At 39.4% G+C, this 20,098-nt stretch overlaps 2 protein-coding genes across 9 annotated transcripts in view; one reads left to right on the top strand and one right to left on the bottom strand.

Annotated features, from left to right (window-relative positions):
• The window catches only part of DNAJB4 (DnaJ heat shock protein family (Hsp40) member B4), a 38,094-nt gene extending 24,241 nt beyond the window's left edge, over positions 1-13,853 (bottom strand). Inside the window, exon 1 of one of the 3 annotated variants that reach the window (XM_025384180.1) lies at positions 13,391-13,853. The gene's annotated coding sequence lies outside the window, so the exon portion shown is untranslated. Of the gene's footprint in view, positions 1-12,682; positions 12,821-13,390 lie in introns of those variants that run through there. The other 2 variants (XM_025383418.1, XM_025382598.1) reach the window with 2 other exon arrangements.
• Positions 13,805-20,098, top strand: part of FUBP1 (far upstream element binding protein 1) — a 39,803-nt gene continuing 33,509 nt past the window's right edge. For 4 of the 6 annotated variants that reach the window (XR_003118202.1, XR_003118164.1, XM_025378187.1 and 1 more), the window contains exon 1: positions 13,805-14,126. Coding sequence is in view for 4 of the 6 variants with exons in the window: in XM_025378187.1 (XP_025233972.1) it covers positions 14,007-14,126 (120 nt within the window). In the remaining 2 variants the exon portion in view is untranslated. The remainder of the gene's footprint in view (positions 14,127-20,098) is intronic. The other 2 variants (XM_025377567.1, XM_025375251.1) reach the window with 1 other exon arrangement.

Here is a 20,098-nt window from a genome sequence, read left to right as displayed (position 1 = left end):
ACCACATATACATACCTCTCACATGCACACTTAGGGTAAATAAAGTCTTAACAGGTAAACTCTAAAAAGATGTTCATTTTTACTTATAAAATAGTATTACATCGTTCATCTATATAAAAGATGTGAGCATTTTTTTCAAAATAATACTTTACACTTAAAGTAGTAGGAATGGATTTACACATACTTAGTTGACATATACTTTCACAATGTTTAACTGTAAAAGCAACACTAGGAAATGAGGAATCTGTGATTTTCACTTTAATGTTTTCTAAAATGTCTCTTCTCATACTCTTTTCTTATATGTGGCCTGAGATGTTACCTTAACTGGCTCATGAGAAAAAGGAGAGTAGTTTAAAAAAAAAAAAGAGAGACAGAGAGAGAGTTTAAGGAGTACAGAGAAAAAAAATGTCTGTAGCCCAAGAGATAAGGCAGGAGGAGAGGATATGCAGCTGTTTCACTGAACTATTAGGCTCTTAGTCAAGACTGCAACAGATTATTTAGCAAGTTTGTTCAGCTAATTGTTTACAATTCTCGAATAATTTTTTTCTTTTCTTTTTTTTTTTTTTGAGACAGTCTTGCTCTGTCACCCAGGCTAGAGTGCAATGGTTTGATTATGGTTCACTGGAGTTTCAGCCTCTGGGGCTCAAGCAATCCTCCCAACTCAGCCTTCCAAATAGCTGGGACTACAGGCATGTGCCACCATGGCTAGCTATTTCTTTTTTTTCTTTCTTTTGTAGATACAGGGTCTCCCTATTTTGCTCAGGCTAGTCTTGAACTCCTGGGCTGAAGCTATCTTCCCACCTCAGCCTCCCAAAGTGCTAGGATTACAGGTGTGAGCCATTGTGCCTGGCCTCTCAAATGATTTAATTTAAATCAGTACCAGACTTTAACTATGAATTATCTTTATAGTATATTGCATCCATTAAGACATAATCATCAAACCACTGCTACCATGGAGACTTAACTATGATTCAAAGACTTTAATAATGGCTAACAAATACAAGTATTAGAACATTTATATAAATAAGCCAACATGTCCTATAGCATTTACCAACTACCATAAAATTCAGCCATTGACTACCTAATCCCAAATGCATGAGCTTGAACTATTGTAACTGTCTAAAGAAGGATATTTATAGTAAGAGAAAAAAAATAGGATCTCTAAAATAATTTAACTGTAAATGGATGGGTTTTAATGTTCAAGTTATTAACATTTCAAAAATATAACCTTTTTATTATCTAGGTCAAATCAGCATACCAAGCCAACCATTACTGAGACCCCGCTGTGCTATACTATTACATGTAACATGAAGGATACAACAGTATAATACATAGTCCCTACCATTAAGGAGTTTATACTATAACTAGGCCAGGCACGGTGGCTCAAGCCTGTATCCCAGCACTTTAGAAGGCCAAGGTGGGCGGATCAATTGAAGTCAGGAGTTCAAGACCAGCCTGGCCAGCATGGTGAAACTCCATCTCTACTAAAAATACAAAAAAATTAGCCAGATGTGGTGGCACACACTTGTAGTCCCAGCTACTTGGGAGGCTGAGGCAGGAGAATTGCTTAAACCCGGGAGGTGGAGGTTGCAGTGAGCCAAGATCGTTCCCCTGCACTCCAGCCTGGGTAACAGAGTGAGACTCCGTCTCAAAAAAGAGAAAAAAAAGAAAAAGGAGTTTATACTGTAACTACATAAAGTAATACGTACTGTCTATTGTTGCTTTTGCCAGACAGTGGTAGAGCTGAGTAGTTGCAGTAGAGACTGTATGGCCCACAAGGCCTAAAATAGTTACCGTCTGGCCCTTACCAGGAAATGTTTGCCAACTTCTGCTTTATACAAATTATTCTTCACTGGAGGGAGAGGAAAGTCTAAATAAAGCACTAAACATGATAAAATTTTATTGCATCTAGCAAACTTTAAAAACTATAGTTTTTACAATAAACACTCAGAAATACGCCAGGTGCAGTGGCTCAAGCCTGCAATCCTAGCACTTCGGGAGGCTGAGGCGGACAGATGACCTGAGGTCAGGAGTTTGAGACCAGCCTGGCCAACGTGGTGAAACCCTGTCTCTACTAAAAATACAAAAATTAGCCAGGTGTGGTAGCACATGCCTGTAATTCCAGCTACTCAGGAGGCTGAGGCAGGATAATCGCCTGCACCTGGGAGACAAGAGGTTGTAGTGAGTTGAGATTGCACCATTGCACTCCAGCCTGGGCAACAGAGACTCTGTCTCAAAAAAAAATAATAAAGGTCAACATGCTTTTGCTTGTCCGACGGTAAAATGAAACTTACATGCTGATTCTCAACCTGGACATAAATGCTAAAGGGAATATATTAGAATATTTAAAGTGTGAGGTGAGATGCTTATCAAAAAGGGTGGCATATGTTTTAAAAGGCAGAGAAAGACTGTTTTAATAATCATACCTCTGTATTGTTCCCCTTGACCATTCCCATCTAATTCATCGGTTCTAGTCATAAATGATTTTGGTTATTTCCCAAAACAAAATTTACCCTGAAGTAGTTGATTCTTATTTGTTATGTTCTATAAAACCCATAGTTATGTTCTATAAAACATTTGCCATGGTTATGTTCTATAAAATCCATAGTTATGTTCTATAAAACATTTGCCATGGTTATGTTCTATAAAGTCATCCCGAATGCTAAATTAGAGAATACTGAATCATCGCCCCTAAGGGAAATACAGGTTAGGTTCCTGCCAGGGTCTGGTCACATTTCATCACTGATCAATACATAACCTCTTCTATGTGTATTTCTGTTAAAGACACCTTAATAATATATATTGTTGATTCACTGACATTGAACTCATAGCCAACAGAACTATGACTCATGCCTGATAAAGCTTACCTAACACGAATTTTCTCTGTAAGGCACATCACAGCCTTCTTGTGCTCAGCAACACTAGACAGCACTTTAGCACTATGCTTAGAGGCCATTTTAAATAGTAAAGTCACCAATAAAAAAAAATAGAAAGCACAAAAATACAAAAATGTGGCACTAAATGGACCAGGAAAAGGAGGTTTAGAAGTATGAGAGCTGAAACATGAGGGCAGAGCACTGACTTGTTCAACCTCAGCTAGTTCATTTTTTCTGTGCAGAGATGGTGGGAGGGGTCGCACTATGTTGCCCAGGCTGGTCTTGAACTCCTGGCCTCAAGCAATCCTTCTGCCTCAGCCTTCTAAGGTGGTGGGATTACAGATGTGAGCCTCTGTGCAAAGCTCAGCTAGTTCTTAAATTTTTTGCCACTCTGAACATGCGTATGTCTAAAAATGACCTTGAAAGCATTTTGAGTATTCATTTTGGGGTTACAAATACATTTAGGTGAGTAGGCAAATTCATAAACACAGAATTGACAAATAATGAGAAACAACTGTATAATAATATCATTACTGAGAATCTTCTGCATTAACCATAATCAGTTAAAAAAAATTGTTTTTGAATAGTAACATTAACAAGTACACAGGCACCAAAGTTAATACCTTTGAAGTGATTATTTGTTATATATAAAGCAAGTAGGGTATGTGTGTAGGTGTATTTCCCTCTTCCCTACTCCAGGAGCCCTTCACCTAGCTTACTCCTGCTTTGAGACTCACCCTGTAGTTGGGCTTCTGTGAAGCCCAAATTTGGGTTAGATTCCCCGGAACTTGAGCTCCTACAGTTCCCCCCATATCTCCACTGTATTACACATCACCTTATATAACCATCTGTGTGTTTAATGCCCTTCCACTGGATTGTAACCAGTGGGGTCTTGTTTTATTTTATTTCTAGAACAAGGTGTTTACAATACATTGCTGTTCAATAAACTTTTACTGAATGAATGAATCACAAAGAGATGAGTAATAACAAAAACCTAAAGTAGGATGACTATGATATAAACAGACCAACAGGTAGGATTAAGTAGTAAGAAATAGCATCTATATAATTTGCCCATCAGCTGGATGTAGGGAAGAGGAAGGATTTCAGACTGCCCATTTCTGGATTGACAAAGGTGTGCACAGTTGTGCTACTAATGAACGTCTAGAATATAAGAAGAGTACTTTTGAAGTGGAAAGACAAGCTCTACTGTGAACATTCCTGTAACCTTATTAATAACCCCTTCATCTACGCTACTTCAATAGTTGATAAGTTTTGCTGCCTAAGACTGCATTCCTAGTTACTTATTTCTCTGGCTAACTACCTCATTAAAATGTAAGACAATATAAGGTAAATTTTATTTAATTTTTGACTCTCCAAAAACCAGCACAATGATAGTGTTGCATCTCTAAATCAATCTTGGAACTACCTATCATTGGACTTAAGAGATTCTCTTACTTAAAGCTGAAGGCATCCTAACACCACTAGTGTCCAAAAACCAAAAGATAGAAACTATTTCATGAAGGATATAGAAAAGTAAAGAAAGATGATAGAAAAGTATCTGTAAGAGTGAGAACAATTTTGGTTTCAGTAGTAATAGTTAATCCTGGTAAGCACTCAAAAAAAACTAACAATGTGCAAGCATTATTCTAAAAACACATGTATCCTCATTGTCTCTCAGAATTCTATGAGGTAGACAGAATTGTGACCAATAAAAGTAGAAGCCAGAAAAGTAGATGCCAGAAGCAGTAAATTGACCATTAAGAGGGAAATGAAAATGAAATAGTAAATGTAAATATTTCTAAAAAGCTGTCTGAAGTAAAGGACATAGTGGTGTAACAAAGAAAGGATAAGGGAGGTTTTAAGATAGTCCAGAGAAGAAAACAATATAGAGGAGGATATTTAAAAACATATAAGACATCTAATAAAAGAAGTAATTGCTTAAATGGCATCTCAAAGATAAGATTTGATACCAAGAGTACCAGTAGATGAGACTTGAATAAAATTAGAGGTGGGCTCTGAGATCAAAAGGAAATAGACGACAATTTATAAATTTGAAAGTAAAAGGACTAGGAAGACAAAGAAATTCATATACAGTATCAATACTCTGTTTAAAAAGAGAGGGATCAGGGGACATCCACTGCTAAGGATTCAGAGTAAAGTAGGGTGTTTGATAAGAATGGTGGTATTTCAGTATGTCAGTTATGGAAAATAGGGAAGCAGCTGATCAGAAACAAACAATTACTAAATCCCACTAAGGACCCAGCTGAAACCAGAAATCATCATGAATGAACATTCATTTATTTACAAATTTTTATTACGGACCTTTCATATGCCAAGGCACCTTTCTAGGTGCTAGGGATACAGTATGAACAAAAATCCCTGCCTCATTCTCTGTACATTCTAGTGGGGGGAGAGATAAAAATTTTTAAATACTGTGAGTTGTGTTAGATAGTGGTAGAAGAAAAATAAAGCAGAAAACGGAAATAAGGGTATTAAAAATTTAGATGGGGGGCCAGAAATGATTTCAGATTAAATGATATTCGCACCACTATCTGAAAGGAAAGGAGGAAAGCTATGCATCCGTTATGCTAGAACTTATCGGATAGAGGGAAATATCAAACACCAAAGCCTAGAAGTGAAGGAATGCAAGGCATCTTTGAGGAACTGCAAGGTGGCTGAGTCAGAATGATAGAGATGGTGAAGGGGTTGAAAGATGATCAGAGAAATAACAGATGCAATACAGAGCCTTGTAGGCCACTAAGGACTTTGACTTACATTCTGAGGGAAGATACAATGCCATTGGAGAGTTTTATGCAGACTGATAGGTCACTTTGATTCTTAAGAGCGTGGGAAAGATGGTGGGCAAGGGTGGAAGACCAATAAGAACTGATGGGCACAGTCGCTCAGATCTGTAATCTCAGCACTTTGGGATGCTGAGGCAGGAAGATAGCTTGAGGCCAGGAGTTTCAGACTAGCCTGTGCAATATAACGATACTCCACCTCTACAAAAGATAAAAAAATGTCAGCCAGATATGGTGGGCACGTGCCTGTAACTCTAGCTACTCAGAAGGCCAAGGCAGGATTGCTTGAGCACAGGAGTTTGAGGTTACAGTGAGCTCTGATTATACCACTGCACTCAAGCCTGAGTGACAAAGTGAGACACTGTCTCTGGAAAAAAAAATTATTTTTATATACACACACACACACACACATTCAGGTGGTTTGGCCCACGATGTAGCAGTGGAGGTGATGAGAAGTGGTGAACTTCTGGATATATTTTAAAGGTAGAGCCAACAGGATTTCCTGGTGAATCAGACAGGGGATGTGAGGAAAAACCAATAATGACACCAAGGTTTTTCAACTTCAGCAAACAGAGAACAGATTTGCTACTTACTAAAATAGAGAGGGGAGAAGGGAGAAACTGGGGAGTTCAATATTGGACATATAAAATAAAGATGCATGGGGCCAGGCGCAGTGGCTCAAACTGGTAATCTCAGCACTTTGGGAGGCCAAGGCAGGAGGATTGCTTGAGGCCAGGAGTTTGAGACCAGTCTAGGCAACATAGTGAGACCCCCATCTCTACAAAAAATTTAAAAATTAGCCAGGTATGCTGATGCATGCCTGTAGTCCTACTACTCAGGAGGCTGAGGCAGGGGGATCACTTGAGCCCAGGAGCTCAAGGCTGTGGTGAGCTATAATTGCACCACTGCACTTCAGTTTGAGGGACAGAGATCCTGTCTCTTAAGAAAATAATAAACAAATAAGATGCATGGAAATTCCAGTAGGCAGTTGGATATGTGAGTCTGGCATTCACAGCAGTCCAGACAAAAGACAAAAATTTGTGAAGAGTGTAGGTGATATTTAAAACCATGAGTCTAGAGGAAATTACTAGAATCATTGATAGGGTAAAAGGGCACAAGGATTGAGTCCTAGCATTCACAAATGCAGTAGTAATGATAACTATTACTAGGAAAGTGGGGCCTCTCCCTCACCCCTGAGATGATCCTAATTATTCTAAGCCAGTATGACACTTTATATAGAGTAAGCCTGTGACTCAGCTCTGGTCAAGACAAGGCTATAAGATTGGCAGTTGTGGGCAGGGGTGGAGGGTAGGGTTGGTAGCAGAAACTTTCCCCTTCCATTTAACAATCATGACTGCATGATACCTGGAACTGTGGCAACCATTATGCAATCATTAGGGGAGTTAAGTCAAGAAGCTGAGGATGGTAGAGGGCAAAGATGAAAAAAACATGGGTACCTCATTAATTGTTAAGCTGCTAATCAACCAGCCTTAGAGCCACTCTACCCCTGGATTTTTTGTTATTATTTAAGCCACTTAAAAAGGGTTTTCATTACTTGTGGTCAAAAGTATCTGGATACAATAATCTCATTTAATTTTCAAAATAATGCTTAGGGTGCCAAAGAGTAAACAAACTCAAAAAAGGTTAAAGAATTTAGCAAGATCACGGAAGTAGCAAATGGTGATTTGAAGTTCATCTGACTCCAAAGTCTATTTGAACTGATTAAGAGTTGTTGATTTAAAGAATGGACACTACTAAAAGGCAAAGGGGAGTGGGAGTTGAGAATTACTGAAGTGACTGGCAAAGAAGGAAAGCTAGCAAGTAAGAGATGGAAAGAAAAGAGAAGTGTCAAAAGACTAGAGGAATGGAAGAAGTACATTAGGAAACAAACTGACGAGGTCATCTTGAGCAGAATATCAGACTTGAAGATTTTTATTGTTTGAGTTGTCTGGATGAAGACTAGATGCAGGCTGTGGCCATAAGTAGTGAGGAAATCGCATTCTGAGTAGTTAAGGATTAATGCAGTAATATTTACTACATGGCACACATTATTTTATGCACTTGGGATTCAGTGGTATGTGATCTGAGATGAAGTTCCCGAGCTGTAACCTGGCCAAAGGCTTGAAGTCTTTACCCCAAGATATAAACAGAGCAAAAGAATCAGGCTGACAATAAGGATGACAATGGCTCACATTCATGAGCTTGTTTCAAATAATTTAACACACACTAGGAAATTAAATATTTGATGAATGAATAATCTATCTGATCAGCTTCTCCCATTCTGACTCTTCAAACCATTGCTTAATAAGCTACAGGCTATTATTGGTTAGACTGATACAAACAATTGTCTGAAAACAATAGGGAGTCTCTGCAAAGTGATCCATGGTTTCATTCCACCTTCACTCACTAGCATGCTCAAGACAAGACGGTGAGATATATGTCTATTTTGTTTACTACTGTAGCTCTAGCACTTAGAACAATGCCCAGAATTCTTGTTGAATTGAATAAATGAATAGATTAATTAGGACTTACTAGATGCCAGGCATTATTTTAATCTCAAAGGTAAATAAGATAGCTCCTGCCCTTGACAGTTTACTACCACTTAAAGGCTCTAAGTAAAACCTCTCAATCTTCATTTATATCAAAGTGCATAGTTAAGGAGCAAGGCTGCTAAGAATCTAAAGGTAATATCTGCCCTGGATAAAAGGAGTTTAAAGCTTAACAAGCACTTAAATTTTTTTAAATTACCATTCTTGCTTGAAAAATTAGTATTTGTATTATTGCTACAATTAGATAACCTGGCATACAATGATTATGATAAATCACAGAAAAACAGTACCTCCAGATGTTTCTTCTAAAAAAAATTAATTCCTTTTTCTTAAGTACATGCCCCTTCAAATATTTTTTTAAATGAAGTGAAAATATCAGTTAATATGAAGCAACATAAAAGAACAAATGGAATCAGAAGGCAAATTCCAAAGAGATCACTGCTATAAATAGAGACATGGAAATGTCAGAACAGAGAAGCAAAGTTCCACTAAAAAACAACAAAATTGTTATACCAAATGAGTCTTGTATCTCGAACCCACCCACTTCCAGTTAAGGATTTCACTGGCAAAGATCCTTATCTTTCAATAACCTATTTTCAGAAGGAAACGCTGTCAGTAAAGGTAGACATCCTGATTATAAAAATTAAGACGTTTTTGGTTCTGTACAGATTCTTCTTCCTCTTGTACCTAAGAAGCAGAAAACCTCCAACCCAAACACCGATGCTTCATATAGAAGGTATTTCACAAAATAAAAGAGCACTGGATTAGGAATCTAGTCTTGGCTCTGCAATTAATCTTGGCACTTTGTAGAAGGCACTCAGCAATCTGTGTTAGTTTCCTCTAACATGAAATGAAACAAATGGGCGAGATTACCTTCAAGGTCTTTCTAAGACTGATATTCTAAGAAAAGTTTGTGTGAAGCTACCCTTCAGTGCCATCTGGCCTTAAAGGCCCTCCACATTCATAATCATATGTAGCTTTATAGGAAAATGTTAAGTGGAATAAGTAATTCAACTTGATATTTATTTAACTTTTACCAACATAAAAGCATACTGGGCAAACCAAAGAATAAGACCCGGTCCTTGACCAGCCCTCTTTTACACAGAGGGGAAAAGGGAGAGGACAAAATTTCTGTATTCATAACATTTACCACAGTCTAGCCAGGGAAACAAAATTTAATTCACTTTAATTCCTCAAATATTAAATATGCTTTGTGTAAAAGGGTAGTTTTCAAATCTTGATGAGTAGAATCGACTATGATGCTTACTTTCTTAAAAAAAAAAGAAAGAAATATAGATTCTCCAAAACATGATTCAGTAGGTCCAGGTAGGGCTAAGGTATCTGCATTTCTAAAAAGCACTCTTGATGATGCTGGTGACCTTTTTGTTAAGAAACTCTGCCTTAGTCTAGCTAACAAAAAGTTTGAGTTAGTCCAGTTAAAAGAAAAACTTTCAATTGATTCGTGAATAGGACATGTCCCAATTAAAAGTAGTTCAACGGCTTAGGGCTGAAGGGATAGGAAGGACTTTCATAGGATGAATGCAGAAACAAGGCAAAACATTTGATTAAAGTGGAGCAATAGTCTGATTTGGACTGATCCAGTGAAAAGTCTCTAGTTAAAGATTAATGGGCAGTTTCTGATTGGTTAAGACAGTTTACATTGAGTTAGGTTTTGGTTTGCTTATGTAGGAAGACAGGGCACTGGAGGTACCTCAGTCTAATCACTTCCCATTTAATTATTTTAACAGTTTAAAAAAAGATGTTTCTAGACTCCGAATTCATCTCAAGACTATATACCCCTAACTAGAAACAAACTGCAACCCATTAAAAATAAGCGAAAGTCAGCCAGAGCTTGTACACTTGTGCATTTCAGCGGTTCTCAAATGTGTCTGCACTTTAGGATTAATTAACCCAGGAAGCTTTTACAGATTCAAATATAGACCAATTAAATCAGTTTCTGGGAGCAGGAGTTAGGGCTAACCTTTCTTTCTTTCTTTTTTTTGAGACAGAATCTTGGTCTGTCACCCAGGATGGAGTGTAGTGGTGCGATCTCCGCTCACTACAAGGTCGGCCTCCCGGGTTCAGGCAATTCTCCTGCCTCAGCCTCCCGAGTAGCTGGGATTGCAGGCACCAGCCACCATGCCCGACTAATGTATTTTTAGTAGAGCCGGGGTTTTACCATGTTGGCCAGGCTGGTCTTGAACTCCTGACCCAGGTGATCCACCCGCCTCGGCTTCCCAAAGTGCTAGGATTACAGGCGTGAGGCACCATGCCCGGCCCACCTTTCATATTTTTTAAAAGCTCCCTGTAGCCGATGTGGGTAACCACTGAATAAATAAAAGGTCACTGCAATTGGTTAGTCAGGTTAAGTTTCATGAAAAAATACTATTTTTAATCGGGATCTTTTATTTAGCTAAAGGTTAATGAAAAAGATAAATGTAATAGAAGAACTGATTATCTAAATATATGATCCAATAGGAAAAGAAACAACAAATGTTTTGACCACAAAAAAAGGGAGAATAAGAACAGTACCTACGTGAATTTTAGACATTTTGTTTTTGAGGCAACATGCAAAAGCAAAGTTTTGTAGGTAGTTGTGCAGACACAGATTTGGAAACATCTGGGAAATAAGTATAGGATCAATTTACAGGAAATTACAAGTATATTAGTGCATATTTGTATATAGCAGCTTTATTATAAATTATTATAATGTATGCTATGGAATAAGCTAAACTCAATTAAGAACTGGATGATAAGGCCAGTTATTTAATTTAGATGCTTTCAGGAGTCCCAAACTTTCAATCTAACACTATTAAAGTAATAGGAAGCTGGGAGTGTTATGTCTTACAAGAAGAGGTGAAGAGCTCTAAATTTCTCTCTAAAAATTAATAATCTATTTTCTATATATCCTATAATGCCCTGTTATGTCTGCCATGATCATAGTCAAAGGACAGATCCTGGCAATGAATGTGTGGAGTAACTAAACAAATGCTCCATTAATATTCAAAAAGGCCTTTTGCATAATACAGTAAAGATGTTTGTTCTTTTATTAGATTTGAAGAACACTGAAAAAGTTTGGAATGACACCTTAGCAACCCCCCAAATATTCCTCCCAGCTTCACTGAAGAGGTCCTAAAAAGCAGAATTTATTTATGTTTTCACAAAGAACCTTTATCTCAAGCATTAATTTTTCCAAAAGATTAACCTATCAAGAATTTCATTCTGGCCGGGTGCGGTGGCTCATACCTGTAATCCCAGCACTTTGGGAGGCCGAAGATGGATCACAAGGTCAGGAGTTTGAGACCAGCCTGGCCAACACGGTGAAACACTGTCTCTACTAAAAATACAAAAATTAGCTGGGCGTAGTGGTGGGTGCCTGTCATCCCAGCTACTCGGGAGGCTGACACAGAAGAACTGCTTGAAGCCAGGAGGTGGAGGTTACAGTGAGCCGAGATCATGCCACTGCACTCCACTCTGGGCAACAGGGCGAGACTCTGTCTCAAAAAAAAATTAGTCGGGCATGGTGGTGCACACCTGTAATCCCAGCTACTCCAGAGGCTGAGGTGCGAGAATCTCTTGAACCTGGGGGGGCCGAGGTTTCAGTGAGCCAAGATCGCGCCACTGCACTCCAGCCTGGGCCACGGAGCGAGCATTTTAAAAAAAAAAAAATTGAGGTCCTTACATATTTTTCAATATTCAATGATAACTAAAATAAATTGCGACACACATAAATTTGTTTTGAGGGTAAATTACAGCACTGTGGTAAATTACATTGATCCAAAGGTCTGATTGTATTGCCTAATTAATAAAATATGAAAAAATCAAGACATTCTCAAAATACAACTGGAAAATTTCTACTCAGCTATACACCCAACACTGCTTTTACTGTTTTTCTATATATTATGATTAGATCTGTAGTCCCATACATGCACTGATTTTTCAAAAGGAAATCCCACCAAAATTTATAGGAATGGCCATGAACACTGAAAGAGATCATCACAGATATAAATGAATACGACTGCATTAAAAGCTGATTAAAGGGAAATGATGGCTCACCTGTATCTACAAGCATATTAACTGCTATTTTGGTGCTTGAGCAAATGAACACATTACTTTTAGGTTTTCAGAAAGAATGCAGCATATATTTCTCACAATTACTCTTAAGAGCTGCTGAAAAAGAATTTTTTTTAGACCTAACCAAATAATGCCACAAATGCCACAAAGTTGAGAAAGTTCATTTTACCTCATTCTTTGTTATTTAAATAGAAATAATTTTGGAAAAATAGTCACTGTGATATACTCAATAGTAAGTATCGTAACGATTCCTGGAACTTACTACTATTAACACAGTAAACTGCCACGATATGTTGGAGAAAGTCTGAAGAAATGTCTGAAATTACTTGGTAACTTAAGTACATAAGATAAAATACCAATTTACACACACACACACATATACCTAGTCCTGTGATGACAATTCAGAAGTTTACCTTACATTTGAATACCCACAAGCTGGGGTGGGAGAAACTACGCCTAAGAAGCTACAAAATCTATTTTGGCCAAGAAACAATGCTGTTCTTAACTTAAAAGACCTTAATAGTCCGGGCGCAGTGGCTCACGCCTGTAATCCCAGCACTTTGGGAGGCTGAGGCGGGTGGATCACGAGGTCAGGATATCGAGACCATCCTGGCTAACACGGTGAAACCCCGTCTCTACTAAAAATACAAAAAATTAGCCGGACGTGGTGGCGGGCACCTGTAGTGCCAGGTACTCGGGAGGCTTAAGTAGGAAAATCGCTTGAACCCAGGAGGCGGAGGCTGCAGTGAGCCGAGTCCGCGCCACTGCACTCCAGCCGAGGCAACAGAGCGAGACTCTGTCTCAAAAAAAACAAAAACAAAAACAAACAAACAACCTTAACAAAAATGGCCATGGACACGTACAAATACTAGGTTACTAAATCTGGCTAACACTGAACTTTAAGAACAATCACGTTTTTGGATAAAGAAAAGGGCAGCCATATTTTTAGAGCCTCATCCACATTATTTTAAACAAAAACTTAAAATATGGTCGAGAACTAACAGGCTTCCAGCCTGAATTCAACACCCCCCTCGTGATAAAACTCAAAAATCTGACAGCCTGGAAGTAAAATACAGGGACACTTTACTACCCTGAAAATCATGCTGGGTTCCCGCTAGGCCGGGTAGACGTTTTCGGGAGCATCACCGCGCGGCGTCTCGCAAGCGCTTCTCCAGGCGCCCTCCGGGCGGCAGCGCTCTCGAGACACTGTTGCGTCGCCGTCACGCCCGTCGCTGTCACGCCCTTCCCAGCGGACACCGAGAATGACCCATGGCGGAAAATTCTACCGCACTACCTCCCTGAGGCAGCGACCGGTAAGAAACAACCTTTTCTTCAGGATTCCCACCACCCAATCCCACTCGCTGTCAACTGCCCACTGTCACCCTCCACCCTGCACGAACAATTACCCAGCCTCACCGCAAGAACGCGCGGAGAGGAGGCGCCAAAAGAAACCCTATTCTCGCGAAATCTTAAACCTAATTCTCGCGACGTCTCTGTTTCTGTCGTTCTTTCTCAGCCCTAGCCCCACACTAGCGCGTTGCCTCGGAAACATCGCGAGATTTCGTTCCTTCAGTCTCCACCCCTTTACGGCACGATGGTCGCGCAAGAATGTGATACAGCTTCGACGGCCGCCATTTTCTTTCTTTCTTAGCTGTTAGCTGAGAGGAAGTCTCTGAACGGGCGGCAGCGGCTAGCGTAGTGTAACCATGGCAGACTATTCAACAGTGCCTCCACCGTCTTCTGGCTCAGCTGGTGGCGGCGGTGGCGGCGGTGGTGGTGGAGGAGTTAACGACGCTTTCAAAGATGCACTGCAGAGAGCCCGGCAGGTAAGTGTGGACCGCGCGGCGGAATCCCGAAAGCTCACGGTAATTGGCCGCTGACTGAGTAGGCCGCTACCCTTTAGCGCATGAGGAAGAGGAAAGAGGTGTCCTTCCGGGCTGAAATGTGAGGAGACACGTTTCCCCTTGTTGGTAATAAAGATTAGAGACCAGAACTCAGTTTTGTGTTCTTGGTGTGTAATCCACTTAGAACCCCGACGCGTGCTACGCAAAGAAGGCCTGAAGTCTTTCTCCCGCTTCTGCGGCACTCGTGTGTCGCCAGCGAGCTAGCTTAGCCTCCCCTTTTCCTCGAGATGAAGATCCTCTTCCAGGGGATAAAGCGCAGGTAGTTTCACACAATTTAATGGAAGGTTCTGGTAATCAGTTTGGGAAAGAACTAGGGTCGGTCTCCTGGAGCCATAGCAAGGGAAGGGATTTGTCGTTAAAGTAGCCTTTACAGCTCATTTCCGTTCCCTCTCGCAATTAAAACCGCTTTCGGTACCTTTCACCTTCACACCTCTACAAGGAAGGGACTTGAAAGCCGTCTTTTTCTGGGCGGGATTTACGCGTCAGTCTGTTCTAACAGTCAGTCCCCCTTATTTCTCAAAATGGCCTCAGGCCCATTATACCAGAGGTTTCAATTTGAATCTGCCTCTCTGTTAAGAGTCGTAAACTGACCAGACCTCTTTGTATTACGTAGTGCGTACATTTGCCCTGAAGACACCACTTTCCCAGACGAAAGCTGTTAAAATAGTGCGAGTATTCCAGGAAAATAGAAGATTTCTTAATTTGAACTTTACATTTTTAGATAGTCCCCTAATATATTTAAAATTTCAAAATGTATGGTGTTGGTATGGATTTGCATGTAAGCAAAAGAATTCTATTCTCTATGACACTGTGCATATTGTACTAGGTGCTGGACATTTTTTACTAGTGTTAAGCTAATGGTAATTAGAAACCAGTGTTGTGCTGTGTTTTCATTGCATTAGGAGTTCACTTAACTTTTACCGGTACAGTTAAAGGAACATTGAGTCAAAATCAGAATTCATAAAATCCGTTGTAACATACCTAATGTGAACACATTATCAACATGTACCTGTACTTGTTTATAACCAGAGATATTAGAGGTAGTCAACAAAAGGTTATCATTAATATTAGTTCTGCGGTTTTTTCACGTAATTTAAGAAATTCTGAACATGTTTAGCAGCAAGCATTTGTATAACTATGACAAACACTGTTAGCGCGTTTTATTAGATTGATTTGTAAAACTTAACTATTGTATTTATTGGAACCAACTATTTTATTTTACCAGAACCAGCACATTGGATTACTTAGTATCAAACACTGTAGGTAGATACTGGAGTTTTGTTTTGTTTTGTTTGAGACGGAGTCTCCCTCTGTCGCCCAGGCTGGATTGGAGTAGTGTGGTGCAATCTCGTCCCACTGCAACCTCCGCCTCCAGCTTCAAGCAATTCTCCTGCCTCAGCCTCCCGAGTGGCTGGGATTACAGGCGCCCGCCACCGTGCCCGGCTAATTTTTTTTTTTTTTTTTTAAGTAGAGACAGGGTTTCACCATGCTGGCCAGGCTGGTCTCGAACTTCTGACCTCGTGATCCGCCCGCCTTGGCCTCCCAAAGTGCTGCGATTACAGCAGTGAGCCCGGCCTTTTTTTGTTTTGTTTTGTTTTGTGTTTGTTTAAATGCATGAATTGTTTCCTACTAAGAAGCTATGATATAGTTCCTTGACCAAATGCAGATGAACAGGATTATCTGATAAATTGATTAACGAGAGCAGACAAAATACGGGTATTTAATTCATCCGCTCATTTTATAAGTGTTTATAGAGTTTCTACTATGAGGCAGGCACCTTGTACGGGACACAAGTTGAGAGGGGATACCCAGCTTCCTAAGTAAAGGAGCGATATTTGAGCAAGGCATTATAGAATGAATGAGAGTTTGGCAAGTAGGGAAAAGAAGCAGCATGCGCAGAGGTATGGGACGTGGGGGAATGACAAGAACCCAGAATTGAAGTCACTAGAAGATGGTGGTGGGAGGACGTGAAACAAGGCAAGGAAAGGTACAAGCGGATCCAGATACTGGAAGACTTTGTGTTGCAATGCTTTAATGAAAAATTGGATTTCGGGCCGGGTTCGGTGGCTTACGCCTGTAATCCCAGCACTTTGGGAGGCTGAGGCAGACAGATCACTTGAAGTCAGAGTTTAAGACCAGCCTGGCCAACATGGTGAAACCCCATCTCTACAAAAAGTACAAAAGGTAGCCGGGCTTGGTGGCCTGTGCCTGTAGTTCCAGCTACTTGGGAGGCTGAGGCACAAGAATTGCCTGAACCTGGAAAGTGGAGGTAGCAGTGAGTGGAGATCACGCTACTGCACTCCAGCCTGGGCATAGAGCGAGACCCTGTCTCAAAAAAAAAAAAAAAAAAAAGGTTTTATTATTAGGCTAAGCCATAATTTCTTTCTACTTTTTAAAATACAGAAATTGTCATCAAACTGAAATTTATTGTCTTATATGCTAATAGGTCAGTTGTTCTGTCTTTACTGTAATGATTTCTTTATGAAAATGATCTTAAATCTGAGATTCCTAACTTTGGCTTTTAACTAGAATTACCCATTACATTTGATGATGTCTTTAAATGTCGGTTGTAGCTATTAGTCTGATAATATGTGTGGAATATACAGAAGGGTATTTAGACAGAAGTTAGGTTAATATCTGAACTACTTCCTCCTTGTGTATTTAAGAGAATATTGAGTTATGTTTCTAGAATCCTCAACTAACTCTAAGTTTATTTTCTTTGTCTAGAATACTATGCTGTTTTTGTTTTGGAAGGAAGAGATATAAGAACAGTTTGCTGCTCTCAAGGAGCTTCAAAGGCTGTACCAGTGGGGATGCCATTGGTATATTTAGCTGGATAGTTGTTATTCAGAAAAGCAGGAAAAGTAATTTTGATTCCTGGTCAAAGTAATTTTGATTTTGATTACTTGGTAATGTTAGTAATGTTAACTCTAGCTGGTTGTTGACATCTGGTCATTTAGTTGCCAATCCTTTTTTTTTTTTTCTTCTAGCGTATTTTTATGTGAAAGTCTTAGATTTTTATAGTATTCTGAGCTCAATTCAACACAGGGACACCAGGTTGCTGCTTTTGTTCAGGGTTTCCAGCCTGTGCACTTAAGAAATTTATTTTTATGTATTTCAAGCTGTAACTCCAGAGATTGGGATTGTTTGATTGGGTCCTTAGCAGTGGTACTAATAGCAACTTCTGTCTCTAGAACATTGGAAAATTAAAATGTATTTATCTACCGTTTTTTCCCTTGAGGTTATATAAAGGTAGAAATGAATCAGACTAGATGATTAGCTAAGCAAAACTGTTAACCCTCATCCCTTCCCCTCTAGACAACTATGAAATTAGTCAGTATGTATTCGATCCTTCTTGCAGTCTCTTCTCTGACAATTATAAAAGTGATTCAGGCTGCATAATGTTTGAATGAAATGAAAATACAGACTAGAGCTGTTTTTGGTTTTGGTTTTTTTTTTTTGTTACCATCAGTCTGTTCAGTGAAAACTAACATTTGAGCATGATTCTTTTTAAAAATCATTTTGTGACAGTTTAGCAGGGCTTGACTGATAAGCAAATTATGGTATGGTAATATTTCTAGTGTGCACGTTTCTTCACATGTCTGGTATATGGGAACTCTAACTCCATCAGGACTTTGCCTGTAGTAGGTACTCAACATTTACTGAATTAAATCAATAAACATTTTTGATGAATTAAAGTACAAGTCAGACCTCTGTGTCTGTGGGCTCTGCATCTGCAAATTCAGCCAACTGTGGATCAAAAATATTAGAAAAATGGAATGACGGTCCAACAATACAAGTAATACGAATGAAAACAATACAACTATGTACATTGTATCAGGTATTATAAGTAATTTAGAGATGCTTTAAGTATACCAAAGGATTTGCATAGGTTGTATGCAGATACTGTACCATTTTGTGTAAGGAACTTGAGCATCTGTGGATTTTGGTATTTGCATGGTTCCTGGAACCAATCCCTCAGGGACACTGAGGGACTATAGTTGGTCATACCACCTGATTTTAGAGATTTTCTGATCCTCAGAAGTTAATTAAGTAAACTACAGTAGTCTGTTTTTAACCTCAGAGGATACATTCCAAGAACCTCAGTGAATATCTGAAACCACATATAGTATTGAATCCGATATATACACGGTAATATTTTTTCCTATACATGTGTATCTATAAAGTTTAAATTCTAAATTAGACATAGTATTAACAATAATAATAAATTAGAAAAAGACTGGGCATAGTGGTTCACGCCTATAATCTTAACACTTAACTTTAACTATGACGTTGTCTTGAAAAAGAAATCAGCCAGCCAAGGTGGCTCATGTCTGTAATCCTAGTGTTTTGAGAAGCTCAGTCAGGAAGTTTGCTTGAACCCAGGAATCCGAGACCACCCTAGGCAACATGGTGAAACCTTGTTTCTATAAAAAAATACCAAAAAATTAGCCAGACATGGTGGTGCATGCCTGTAGTACCAGCTACCCAGGAGGCTGAGGTGGGAGGAGTGCTTGAACTTGGGAGGTCAAGTTTACAATGTTGACAATGTTGGGTCCTTTACGTAGTTGCGTAAGTGAGCCATGATCATGCCACTGCACTACAGCCTTGGGCAACAGCCTGACCCTGTCTCAAAATTTTAATTTAATTTAAAAAATGAAGTAGAACAATTACAACAATACACTCTATTACTGACAAGAAGGGCAAATTTTTAAAAAACCAATATGCTGTAATAAGTTATATGAATAAGGGGATCCTCCCCTACCCCAGAATATCTGATTGTACTATACTGTAGGTAACTGCAACCGTGGAGAGCAAAAACTGAAGATACTGTGTCTTAAGTTTCTTTTCAACTCCCAAATTCTTGGATTTCTCACGTCTTGGCTTCCTCAGTAGAGGTGAGAAATGCTAAAACAGTGAAAACAGGAAAAATAACTTACTCATTCAAAAGTCGATTATGGTCCAGATGGAAAATTTGAATTATTTTTGTAAAACTAAAATAAAGTAGCCAGGCACCGTGGCTCACGCCTGTAATCTCAGCACTTTGGGAGGCTGAGGCGGGTGGATCACTTGAGGTCAGGAATTCAAGACCAGCCTGGCCAACAGGGTGAAACCCTGTCTCTACTAAAAATACAAAAATTAGTCAGGCATGGTGGCAGGCACCTGTAGTCCCGGCTACTTGGGAGGCTGAGGTGGGAGAATCGCTTGAACTTGGGGTGTGGACATTGCAGTGAGCCCAGATCACGCCACTGCACTCCAGCCTGGGCAACATTGTGAGACTCAAAAAATATAATAGTAAGTAAAGTAAAAAGTTTCCCATACTTGATAAATGTCTAATAAAAATTGAATATGTTCTAGGACTCTGAAAAAGGAGTTGAATATAGTTGGAGGTTGGTTTTTAGGAATTATTTTTCTTAAATTAATTATCCTTGTAGTCACCTAGGAATTGTATATTTTCTGTTGATCTTAGAAAATTGATCAAATCTATAGTTCATTTTGTTTTTTCAATTTTTTTTTAAAAGAGATGGGGTCTTACTGTATTAATGTTGAACTCCTGGCCTCAACCAGGTCTCCCACCTCAGCTTCTGAAGTAACTGGGACTGCAGGTGCCACTGAGCCAGGCTTCTTTATTGGTATTTTTATTAAAAGCTTTTCTCTAATGTCTTTGTAACAGTTGTCAATTTTTGAAATGGTGTTACTCGTTCTTTAGAGTAAACTGTCAACTTTCATTTTCTTTTTTTTTTTTTTTTTTCTTTTTTGAGACGGACTCTCGCTCTGTCACCCAGGCTGGAGTGTAGTGGTGGGATCTCGGCTCACTGCGACCTCCGCCTCCCAGGTTCAAGTGATTCTCCTGCCTCAGCCTCCAGAGTAGCTGGAATTAACGGGCACGTGAC

The sequence above is a fragment of the Theropithecus gelada genome, chromosome 1, assembly GCF_003255815.1.
Source record: "Theropithecus gelada isolate Dixy chromosome 1, Tgel_1.0, whole genome shotgun sequence".
In the NCBI taxonomy this organism is placed as follows: Eukaryota; Metazoa; Chordata; class Mammalia; order Primates; family Cercopithecidae; genus Theropithecus; species Theropithecus gelada.
Note: the sequence above shows the minus strand (reverse complement) of the source record. Positions and strands in the feature narration are given on the sequence as shown.